The 12,054-nt window shown below is 37.5% G+C and overlaps 1 protein-coding gene and 2 pseudogenes across 3 annotated transcripts; 2 read left to right on the forward strand and 1 right to left on the reverse strand.

Moving 5' to 3' along the window:
* The first annotated feature begins 929 nt into the window (after positions 1-929).
* On the forward strand, positions 930-4,049 carry LOC145641487 (pentatricopeptide repeat-containing protein At3g13880-like). Of its 2 annotated transcripts, none has more exons than XM_081692312.1 (2): positions 930-2,998; positions 3,926-4,049. In XM_081692312.1, the coding sequence occupies exon 1, from the start codon at positions 1,040-1,042 to the stop codon at positions 2,990-2,992; it is 1,953 nt and encodes a 650-aa protein (XP_081548438.1). In that variant the 5' UTR covers positions 930-1,039; the 3' UTR covers positions 2,993-2,998; positions 3,926-4,049. The 2 variants fall into 2 exon arrangements, with proteins under 2 accessions (XP_081548438.1, XP_081548430.1); XM_081692304.1 differs by having other exon boundaries at positions 3,941-4,030.
* Positions 3,575-10,739, forward strand: LOC145641519 (putative polygalacturonase At1g80170; annotated as a pseudogene). Its single transcript, XR_014115451.1, has 9 exons — positions 3,575-4,119; positions 4,227-4,355; positions 4,501-4,671; positions 4,788-4,808; positions 5,065-5,272; positions 5,530-5,611; positions 5,731-5,820; positions 6,194-6,310; positions 9,990-10,739. The product of XR_014115451.1 is annotated as a putative polygalacturonase At1g80170 (transcript).
* On the reverse strand, positions 6,656-9,431 carry LOC145641469 (FT-interacting protein 1 pseudogene; annotated as a pseudogene).
* Positions 10,740-12,054: the final 1,315 nt, after the last annotated feature.

A 12,054-nucleotide genomic window follows, 5' to 3' on the forward strand; every position in this document is an offset into this window, starting at 1 on the left:
GTTTTATACGGAGTATATATTTTTGAATTCGCTTTTTACTACCGAAATTGCTTATTTTATTTAATTAACTTTACAAACATTAATTTGTTATTTCCAATAATAAAATAAAATATAATTATAACTAAATTTATTGTATAATTAATAGGAGAGAGAAAGTGTGGTGGTAAATTTTTTTATATCATGGATGCGGTGATTTTTGGAGAAAGTATATTGTATTGTGGTATACTGTATACATGATGTGGAGGAGTGAGAAAATGGTAGAGAGAGAGGGATGGTATAAATTTTTATACCATGAGTGATGATGGTCTAACTGATTTGTAAGTTGTTATAGATCCAATACAAAATATGGAGTATGCATTTTTGTAAAAATAATCTGAAGTAAGTTTTACTATACACCTATAGTACCATGCTAAATATTACCTCCGGTCCAAATTTCTTGCAACTTTGGGGTATTATTTGTGAGATATAAAATATTCCAAAGTTATGAGTAATTTGGACCGGAGGTAGTACTTCGTATGTAATACTCCCTCCGTCCCCCTTTTGATAGTCTTTTATGGATAAATTTTAGTCCCAAAATGTTCACCCCATTACAATAATATTTGTGCAAATTTAACTTTCCCACATAAATTTTGTTTTTCCATGTACTTTTATTACTTTCTCTCCCTACTTTTTTGCATACCGAATGTCAATTTTTGTTTTCAATCTACTTTAACTATTCTTATTTGTGTTTATTAATTCCCGTGAAAAATGTGCATAAGGGACTATCACAAGGGGACGGAGGGAGTAATATACTTAATAATGGTAAAAGTAAAAATCCCAAAAAAATATTCACACCTTGTTACCACTAGGAATCAAACAAGAAAAAACAATAGTACATATTTTCCTCCATTTTAATCAAGTTTTTGATAATAAGAGCTAGTTAAATTTTGTTTTAGAGCCTTAAAAGGAAAAAAAATACTAATCCTTTCAAGTTAATGCTATTATGGTGTATTGGTGTGTCATGTTACTCATGTCTGTTAATTGTACAAGTATAAATTAAATGCCCAAATTATTGGGACATTTATGCCGGAAAATCCCTGCAATTTTCCGGCGCTTGCATCTTGATTCCTACTACAAGACTGACACTTCTGAGCTTATCTTCTTAAACAATCGTGCTATAGACAATCACATCAGATCAGGGTCTTTAGCCTCTGCCCACCAACTGTTTGATGAAATGTCTCTTAGAGATGTTGTTTCTTGGAACTTGCTGATTTCTGGGTACAAACGCTATGGAATGCCAGGGAAAGCTTTTGAATTGTATTCTGAAATGGTATTTCAGGGTTTTAGTGAAAGCCCATCAACATTTTCCTCTGTTATGAGCATTTGTAGCAATAATGGGTTTTATTATGAGGGAATTCAAGTACATTGTAGAGTGATTTCACTTGGGTTTTGTGGGAATTTGTATATTGGGGGTTCAATTGTGGACCTTTATATGCAATCAGGGTTTGTTGATGATGGGTTGAAATTTTTGGATGAGATGCCTGAAAGGAATGATGGTGTTTGGAATTCGGTTTTTCGTGGATTTTGTAAATTGGGTTTGTGGAATGAGGTTATAAGGCAGTATTCTAGAGTAAAATTTGATGGGGTTGTGTTGAATGATCTTATGGTATGTTATTTGCTTCAGGGCTGTTGTAATGGAAACTTTGTAATTCAAGGGGAACAGTTGCACTGTCATGCTCTCAAGGCTGGGCTGGTTGAATCAAATCACTTTGTAGCTAATGCATTGGTGGATTTTTACTCAGCTTGTGGGACTCTGAGTGATGCTATGAAATCATTTGATGTTCTTCCTTATAATGCTGTGATTTCGTGGAACTCAATTGTTTCTGCATATGCTAATAGTGGGGTGTTGTTTGATGCACTTGAATGTTTTGTGCGGATGCAGTATTGGAGTATGAAACCATCTGTTCGTTCGCTTGTTGCGCTCTTGAATTCGTGCAGCAAAAGTGGGAATCTTGTTGTGGGAAGACAGTTGCATTGTTTTGCTCTAAAATTGGGATTTGATTGTGGAAGCATCCATGTTCAGTCTGCTCTTATTGATATGTATGGAAAATGTTACGAGATTGAGAGTTCATTTAATATATACGAGGAATGCTTTTCTGAAACCAGGGAGTGCTGCAATGCTCTTTTGACATCTCTGTTACATTGTACTTGTGCTGAAGAGGTGGTTGAGTTGTTTAAATTCATGGTTGATGAGGGGATTGAATTAGATGAATTCTCCTTGTCCACTGCACTGAAAGCATTGTCAGGATCTTCTTTTGTGAGCTTAACAAGCTGCACATTGCTTCATTCTCTTGCTATAAAAAATGGATTAGAGTCTCACATAGTGATTTCATGTTCACTAATTGATATATATTCCAAATTAGGCCAGGTTGATCATTCACGCAGGATATTTGAGGGTTTACGTTCACCCAATGTTGTCTCCTTTACATCAGTTATAAATGGGTATGCCTGGAATGGATTAGGAAGAGAGTGCCTAAAATTGCTCGAAATGATGTTCCAAAAGGGTTTGAAACCAGATAGGGTGACATTCTTGTGTGTCTTGACAGGGTGTAATCATTCAGGTTTAGTAGAGGAAGGAAGACGGGTTTTTGAGTCCATGAAATCACCTCATGGTATTGAACCAGATCAGAGGCACTATTCATGCATGGTTGATCTCTTAGGACGTGCTGGGTTGGTATATGAAGCTGAAGATTTGTTGAAGTTGTCTTTTGTAAAGGATGCTTCTTTCATGTGGAGCTCACTGCTGAGAAGTTGCAGGATGCACAAGAATGAAGTTGTTGGACAAAGGGTTGCAAAACGTTTGATGGAGCTTGAACCCGAAAATTCTGGAGCGTGTCTGCAAGTTTCAAATTTTTATCATGAAGTTGGAGATTCTGAATTGTCCATGCATTACAGAGAGATTAGAATGGCAAGACAGTTGGTTAGGGAGATTGGTCACAGCTTTATCGCTTGAATTGTGGTAATGACACAGAATAGGCCATGAATCTTATTGCAAAATGTTCATATTTAAATAGTACAGGATTAGAATATTTTATTTTTGAGCTGCATTCTTTATGAAAAAATTACCTGCATTTTGATGAGCCTGGACCAATTATCCTTCTAGAAAAGGAAAGGATTTTGGCTTTAAGACTTGGGCAGTCTGGAAAGTGGAAAGTATCATCTAGAAGCTGTTCTAGTATGGAAGAGTACAGATTAATTATATAGTTGACCATAACTTATTCTTGATTTATCTATTTCTGGTTTATGGCGTGTCTGATCCTTTTGTATCACTCAGATCTTTACAGTTGTTGGGTGGTCTGCCTGATGATGCCAAAAACTATTACTCCTTCCGTCCCTAATTTATAGGCCGCATTTGATTGGGTTATTTATAAGGATTCAAGCTATAATACCATCATTGCTTTATTATTTTATTTTTGTTATTATTTATAGTTATACATTTCCGCTACACCAATGTTTCCATTCTTAAAAAATTAGCTAATGGTTTTATTATGGGTAATATGGGAAAGTTAGAAATTACATTTTTTAAATCTTTCTTTGGAAGGTCTATAATAGAAATGCATATACGGTGCTAGTCTGCTAGTTGGAGGAGTTCATGAGCTTTTTTGACTGGTGAAACTAAGGTCTACTGGTTTAAGAGTAAAGCAAAGATATGTAAAAGATTTTTCACTTATACTTGAAGTGTAGGCATGGAGAAAGTGTTGGCTCTTCATCTACTTTCAAGCCAAGCCAGATTTTCATAAATCACTTAATTTTGAATGCTAATCTTGCATATAAATGCAAACCCAGTGTCTGCTCATAAATTATCCTACTCTAATTTTCTAATCCTGCAAAAACTCACAAATTATGGAATTATTCTATGTTCTTTTCCTTAGCTTATTAATAACAGCTCATGGCATTGCAGAATATGAGGTACATGACAAAATTGCTATGCTTGGAGAACTCGAAAGCTTTGACATATATGAAGAAGATGAAATAGAAGCTTTTGAAATGCCTTCATGGACCAGTACGAATGCTGGACATGTTCTTGTGAATGTCGATAGCTTTGGTGCTAATGGAGATGGGAATTCTGATGATACCCAGGTAATCCTGATGCAGCATGAACTTCATTGATTGATAAATCTTATACCTGCATGTGTAAGTTCTGACAATGCTGCTAAACTTGTATTTTTCTATGAAAATATTTTCAGGCCTTTGTTAGTGCATGGAAGCAGGCTTGTTCTTCACAAAAAGCAGTGCTCTTAGTTCCTGAAGGGCGTCGTTATCTTGTTAACGCAACAAAATTTGAAGGACCGTGTGCAGGCAGATTAGTTATCCAGGTAAGTTTTTATCCAGAAATGTTAATATGTCTACGCTCCAATTCAATCTAGCTGTGATGTCTGCTCTGGTGATGTGAACCCCATAGAATGTAACTATTTCTGATGAGAGTTTTTTTTTGGCTACTGTTGTGTGCTTGGTGTGCAGGTTGATGGCACAATAGTTGCACCAGGAGAGCCCAAGGACTGGGATCCAAAATTTTCCCGGACTTGGTTGAATTTTCACAACTTAACAAGTGTTATTTTCCAAGGCAAAGGGGTGATTGATGGATCTGGCAGTAAATGGTGGGCTGCATCCTGCAAAAAAAACAAGACCAATGTAAGTAACTCTTTGTCATCATCTGATTTTTGTATTACTGACTGATAAATTTGATTGAATTGATAAGTATGTACTAATCCATCTGTCTGTTTTGTCAATTTTCCTTGATCCTGCAGCCATGCAAAGGAGCACCAACAGTACGTATCCCTTATCTATGTTGGACTATATGCATTTTTAATTATTTATTTTGCATGGATTGTGGGTTGGTTCTAAAATACTCTATTTATGTGATTCTGGAAATATCTAGATTTGATTGTCATGTTGTATGATGGGGTTGGTGAACTTGCGGTTTTGTTAAGCAAATTATTTGTAGATCATAATTATCGGAATCTAAAGGATGCAACAAGCTGATAATTTTTATTTTTATTTTATTTTTATTTTTTTTGGCTGAAGGCACTGACAATAGATTCAAGCTCTGCTATAAGGGTAAAGGGTCTGACTATCCAGAACAGCCAACAAATGCACTTTGTTATTGCCCGTTCCAATTCTGTGCGAGTATCCAATGTGCTAGTTTCTTCCCCAGAAGACAGTCCTAACACTGATGGAATACATATCACTGAATCAACAAATGTTGCTCTCCTCGACTGTAAAATCGGAACAGGTATTTTGCAACATTGAGCAGCTCTGTCCTTAAATGTTGCTATAATCTGAACCTTTTACAAATGAATACTTGGGACAATAAGTGGATTCATATTGTATTGTGTCCTTTAGTTTAAGACTCAAAGCAGTGCTCTATAACCTACATTAAATATACAAAGAAAGTGTGCACCATTTTAAATATGCACCAAAAAAGTTATTTGATTCAGGCATGCTGAGATTGCTAACTAGCTAAATTTTGTGCTGACACTTGTACACTAGGGGATGATTGTGTTTCAATCGTCAATGCCAGTTCAGCTATCAAGATGAAGAAGATTTATTGCGGTCCTGGACATGGAATTAGGTATTTCTTTCAATTCTTAGATGTTCTAAGTTCTCTAACAAGTTAATCATTGCCTCTGTGATGTGACCTCTTAAATCTTGGCGTATTCTGTATTTCACTAATCTGATTTGCTACTGCAGCATAGGAAGCCTGGGCAAGGATAATTCAACTGGCATTGTCACAAAAGTTGTCCTAAGTGGTGCATTTATAAAGGGTGCAAGACTTGGCAGGTAAGCATTGAAAAGTCAGATGTCATTTCCAACTCTCTTCCCCCCCCCCCCCCCCCCCCCCCCCCCCCCCTCCTTCCCTTCTCAAACAATGGAACAGATAATTAAGAAAACGATTATTTCAAAGAGCTGACTTACTGTGCTGGAGTAACATGACATTGCTGCATGTATACGGTAGAAGTAGGACTGCATGCATTTCTTCTCTCTCAATTTTTTAATAGTTTTATAAATCCTTGCTCTAAAAATTGAATTTATTTTAAAGTTAAAATCTATTTGTTCAAGCTCTGGTACTATTATTTTTTAATTCTACCTTTGATTCTTCCTTTGAGTTTAAATTATCAGAACTTGAATCCCTCTTCTTGCCTTCTTCATGCAGGGAGGCTCTGGTTATGTCAAAGCAATACGCTTTGAAAATGTGATGATGGAAGACGTTGCAAATCCTATAATCATCGATCAATTTTATTGCGATTCTCCCAATCCTTGTGGAAACCAGGTAAATTTAAGGTGTCCATTTTTTTATTTGATGTTCAGCTAGAAATATGGTTGTTTCCTGTTTACGTAAACTGATTTCAAGTGTCTTCCATACAAAAAACAAAGTTCTTTCTAGTTTCTTGTCTAAAAAACAGAATATTAGATAATCCTAGACGTCATTTTCAGAAGTAGGGCTAAGGTTTTGCCTCTCTTGTTAAGAGAAAAAAAATATATATGCAATATAACTTAGAAACGTGAAACATACTTTTTATATTCAGCAAATATATTAAACTTTGATAATAAGAAGTAAAAATGGAAAAGACATTGAAACTACAGATGTGTCCATCAATTGACTAACACCTATTGCTTAGAGCAAGCTGTCAGCTCGAGAAGGCAATCTCTTGAAAAAGTTGTTAGGAACAGAAGGCAGCTTGCTTCTGAACTTCGGGTGCCTCAGTGTGTACAGCCCTGCTACTAGAGCAATTACTCTGAATGGAGTCACATAAAGAAGCACAGCTGCAGAAAGGGAGAACATTATATATAAGCTAGTCGCTCTTGGATCCCGCCAGCTTAGCAGGGACTGGAATCTCTCCCCTTGAGTCGCTAAGTCACCCACCACTGTCTGAATTCTTCCAGCCACACTTCTAAGCCGATCATACCTCATCCTAATGATTTCATGTGGCCTTGAAGTAGGAAATGTGTCAAATTCTTCATCAAGTTCATCTGGATGTACTGCTTCTGCCCATGAAAGTTTGATATCCATATGGGGTGGGTTACGTGGGCGGAACCTGTAGTTCCATAGACCAATAAAAAACATGTAGAGGCACATAGTTGGTAGTATCAACTCTGGGTACCATATCAATATTAAGAAGAGAATGTGAACTAGGACTGTAGTAATAGGGTTTTTCCAATGGCAAACATCACCAAACCACCGGCTTATTGATATTGTGCCTGACAAAATTGCCATGATTCTGAAGAAATTAGCTTTGCTTCTTCGCATACTCCACAGGTGGGAATCCACATCTAACATGTATTCCACCACCTCCTTTCTCAATGGCGGTTCAGCTCTGCCTAGTCTTGCTGCCACTATGTTCATGGCTTGGAATCTAAGGCTGTCTATTTGGTTTACTGTGAAAGGGTTGAGGTAATGCATTTTAGGGAGCAAGGGATGGCCATACATGTAAATCATGTTGGCCAAGGATAAGCTGGTGAATCTAACTGCTAGCTGGAGTTCTCCCATCTTCTTCACCCCACCTGGATGCAGAACAAGGAGAGGATAGGAATTTGCATAAACACGATGAGACTCGAGTGTGGATAGTCTAATTCTTACCTTTCCAATTCGTGAATCTCTGGCTGATTTACCAGCAGTACCCTGCTTTTCAGATCCGCCCAAGTGGCAATTGTCAAATACTCCCAATGTTATTACTGTACATGGGTCATAAACTTCCCATGTGTATTGCTCATTCCATTTAGGAGCAAAAGAATCCAGAATCGTTCTGGTCCGAACCCATTTCTGACCATATTTTGCCACACAGTATGCATCTGTGGTGCCTCTGCCGTCCTTTGTCTTCATGGGAAGAAGACCTTGAGCACCTAAAACACCCATTTCCAAAATTCCGACTGGTGGCTTCCAAAGTTGACGTGCTGTTGGGCGCGTGTCACTGACATACATTGTTGACTCATCCAATACATGGTACCCACCCTCAAGGCAGACTCTGAGGTGCACCCTGCTGGAAAATTTCTGTTCCATCCTCCTGTCAGATTCCAAGACTCCAAATCCGAATTTCTCCAGGTTGAACCAACGAGAATGAACTGGTCTGTGGTCTAGCCGCTTCTCAAAGATGTTGACTGGTAGCATTATCTTGCCTAGCACATCATCTTTTGCTGGATGAACACGATCCTCAACAGTGAGGACTAGCTGCTCCTCAAAGGGCTCGGCAACTACAAAAACCAGATCCTCATTCCAAAGCGGATTCATGGTGTTTGGTGGACTTATCTTAGTCCGCAAAACTTGGTTGCCAACTTGTATTTTCACAAGAAGCTCTGGAGCTCTGCTCCTATCATTTGGAATCACATCCTGAGCTTCTATCACATTCACTCTCAGGTACCATAATTTTGGGGTCATGTAGACTTTTGAACGAATGCTAAATAACCCTTCTCCCTGAACAAAAGCTGTTTCTGTGTGCCATGCCTCTGGAAAGGCTTCATCAGCTTGCGTGCCCATCCAAACAGCCAGCATTACCTCCCCCATGACCTTCCCCTGTCCTCTTCGATCTTCCAGCCTGTACCATTGAGGTGCCAATGGGCTATCAGGTGGGACCCTGGTTGGGACCTCACTTAGGTCAAACACCACCCTCCCTATGTACTCATCCCTCCCCACCATCTCTCGTTCCTTTAAAAAGACTTCCAATGTTGATGCTTGGATACGGTCCTTTGAGAAAGCAAAAACTTGATTCCACTCTGGATTCCTTTTATTCTCTAAATGCTTGGTTCGCCCTTTATAGTTCCCTAGCTTGACTTCTACATAAGGATCACAGCTTCCAGTGACACCACTCTGGGGAAGATCTTTGGCTTTCACCACTCGAACATAAAGGTAGTATGTTTGCTCAACAAGATCATAAGTACTACTGAATTTCTCTCCACTATTCATCCATGCTCGTCCACCATAGCCTCCTCCATTGGGCCACCGCTCTCCCAGCTGAGGGTTAGCTTCTTTTAGCTTGTAGTCATTGTCATGGCTGACAGAGCCTCGTTGTTCGTGGCTGACAGGATCTCGTTGTTCGTGGCCGACAGAGCCTCGTTGTTCATGGCCAACAGAGCCTCGTTGTCTGATGCGGATCATAGCTGTTGAAAGGGTTTTTTGGGATTGGGAGATGGATTTTTTGGTGTCAGGATAGTTTACTCTGAAACAAAGGAAGTAGTGGATTGGTTTTATGGTCTTACAATAGGCAACGATTTAGAATGAGTTTCTACTGTGGAAAAAGTGATGATTTTTTACCTGCTGTACTTTTGTAGATGTTATCAATGGATGGTTTGCAGTGGGATTTGATTTCATTTAGATGGAAGTGTAGCAACTGGCTGTAAGTGAGATTGGTATATTCTGGGAAATATTTGGTTTGGCTTCTCGGGCAATGAAAACTAACTTTCAGTAGTGTTCTAGCTGGTACTTTGTGTGTTAGATTGTGGGTGGGGATGATTCTTAGCTCCAGCTTCATGGTCTTTTTACTCTCTTGTTGCACCTGAAAGAAGCTATAAAGGAATCAGTTCTGCCCAAGAAATCTGTAACTCAATTCACAAGCAAGGAAGTTATGCCTTAGAAAGGGCAAACTTAAGCAAAGAATCTCAAGGGCTGTAGTGTTACCCTTCCCTCTCTACTAAGACAGCAGTCCTGCTCTGATAAGTGAACAGAACAGCGGTTTGGTCAAGAATCCACGTGCTATTAATTTAAGCTCTTAGATATTGATTAATTAGCAATGATATAACTTTTTTTAGCTATTCCAGGGAATGGAAAATTTGCTTGTTTGCTTCTTTCTTCTTTATATTGAAGGCCGAAAAGGTAGCCATTCCAATGGCAGTAGTAGTCTAATGATGTGTCTTTCCTTTTCTTTTTGTCTTTCTTTCTTACCTTTCCCCTTTCTCATTGTGATCACATGATCAATTACCTAATCTTTTTATTGATTTCTCTTTTTCCTCCTTTTCAGTCGACTGCTGTGCAAATAAGTCAGGTGATGTACCGGAATATTACAGGAACTACGAATAGCAAGCAAGCCATGAAGTTTGCTTGCAGCGACACAGTTCCTTGCAAGAACATTGTCCTCACGAACATTGACTTGCACCGGAAGGATGGCACAACAGAGACATACTGCAACTCTGTCACTGGTTTTGGCTTCGGAACAATCAACCCTCCTGCTGATTGCCTTACCTCCAGTGACAAAGATTATTCCAGTTCTGATGATGACATGAGGATTTCCCAGCTTGGGGAATCAATAGAAGATCACTTAGTTCATACAGAGCTGTGATTTTGCATCATATTATAGGTACAAAGTATAACACTTTAGTATTGAGTTTATTAAATACTCAAATGGAATTTTAAATGATGTAGTATACATACTTTAGGGAAGGGTGTCACTTCAGACTTGGTGAGTTCCAGGTCTAAAATTTTAACTTTTCCTATTTTCTTTTTTCTAATTTGAATTGTAATGATGCAATAGAAATATATTATTGATAATTGATTATTTGTTATTATAGAAAGATTGTGTAATTTACTTCTATTTTTTTTAGTAAGAATTGGAAGTACCCCGTGCACCAGTAGCACAATTTATGTACAAACTTTAATGTTTCCCCAAATTATTTCACAAACCCTTATATTTATCAAGGGTTGTGAGAGTTATAACAATACATGTAATCAATAATATTCATGTCTAATAAAATGTGTTAAAATTTCAGTTTGGTATGTAACTCGACCACTCGAGGCTAGTCGGGTCAGGTTATTCAATTCGGTTAACAAGAGCCACCAAAAGTGGCCGTCTAACTGAAAGGAGTAGGAGACTAGGAGGTGAAGTAGGATGATGCCTTTGCTTAAAGAGGAGGCAAGGTACAACCAGTTATTTAATCTTATTAGAATGGAAACTCCTTACTTCCAACTTTCTTCCACACTATATTAAAAAGGGGGTATATTTTCTAATATAACTATATAAAGTAAACTTAAACTTAATTTACCAGTTTATTTGTTATACCTTCTTAAGTTAGGTGAGGTTGGGAGTGTGAAAGAGAGTGAGAAACCCCCAACTTGGTAAATCTATGCAAGGAAATTGACAAGTGTCCATTGACAAAAACGCTAAGTATAACTTTATATCTTTTCACAATTTTCCTCTTGAATAGGTTATATTATATAATAATAGATGTACATGATTTTCTATGATATTAACCTCCTCTCATAACAACACTTACAAGTTAAAATTGGAGGGAGTCTCAATTCATCACAATTATAAACAAAATTCGTTTACAAAGAGGAAAAATTATAAATAATCAACAAAATGTCCAATTAGCATACTATTCTCATGATTATACCAGCAATTGTGAGGTCCATATTTAATAAAAACTTATTAATTCATTAATTACATCATTTAAGTAACTTTTATTGCGTATTCTATATTGTGCCCTTCTAAATCCAAACTTCTACACGGTGCCCACAAGTTTAAGTAACTTTATCACTTTTAACCATTCATTAAGTTACTGTCAAACACTTTAAATTAACTACTAACTATGGTTAGCAATATATATATTTTTTCCATTTATTTTATTAAAAACAAGGTTAATAAGATGTAATTATAACTTTATAAGATAATGTGGTTCTATTTCCCCAAATTCAAGATCTTCAACCATTGTCAGATTCTTCTTCTCCATAATAAACATTGATAAAAGAACTCTTTTTCTCTGAACTTTCTCAATCTTCTCATCACTAATTAAAATCCAAATTCTACAACAACGAATTAGCAAACAACCTCAACCAATATCTAATCCGCAACCTTCCCCATTAAAACCCAAAAATCCCTCTCCCGTAAAACCGTCCAATTCAGCCCCAATATTCACCGTATCGTCATTCTCCGATGTCAAATCGACTCAAATGTAATTGCAAGACACCAAAACATGCTAAATTGAAGGTGTCTTCTACGAATCACAATTTCAAGAAGGGGTGAATAGCAATCCGTCATTATTTTGCTGGTTATTTTATGTGAAAGTGAATTAAGGATGAGTTAGCTTTGA

This window comes from Chenopodium album, chromosome 1, assembly GCF_948465745.1.
Source record: "Chenopodium album chromosome 1, dcCheAlbu1.1, whole genome shotgun sequence".
Lineage (NCBI taxonomy): Eukaryota > Viridiplantae > Streptophyta > Magnoliopsida > Caryophyllales > Amaranthaceae > Chenopodium > Chenopodium album.

Excerpts from the sequence above, each read along its gene's own strand:
- LOC145641487 (XM_081692312.1), top strand. The coding sequence starts at position 1,040 with ATGCCCAAATTATTGGGACATTTATGCCGGAAAATCCCTGCAATTTTC.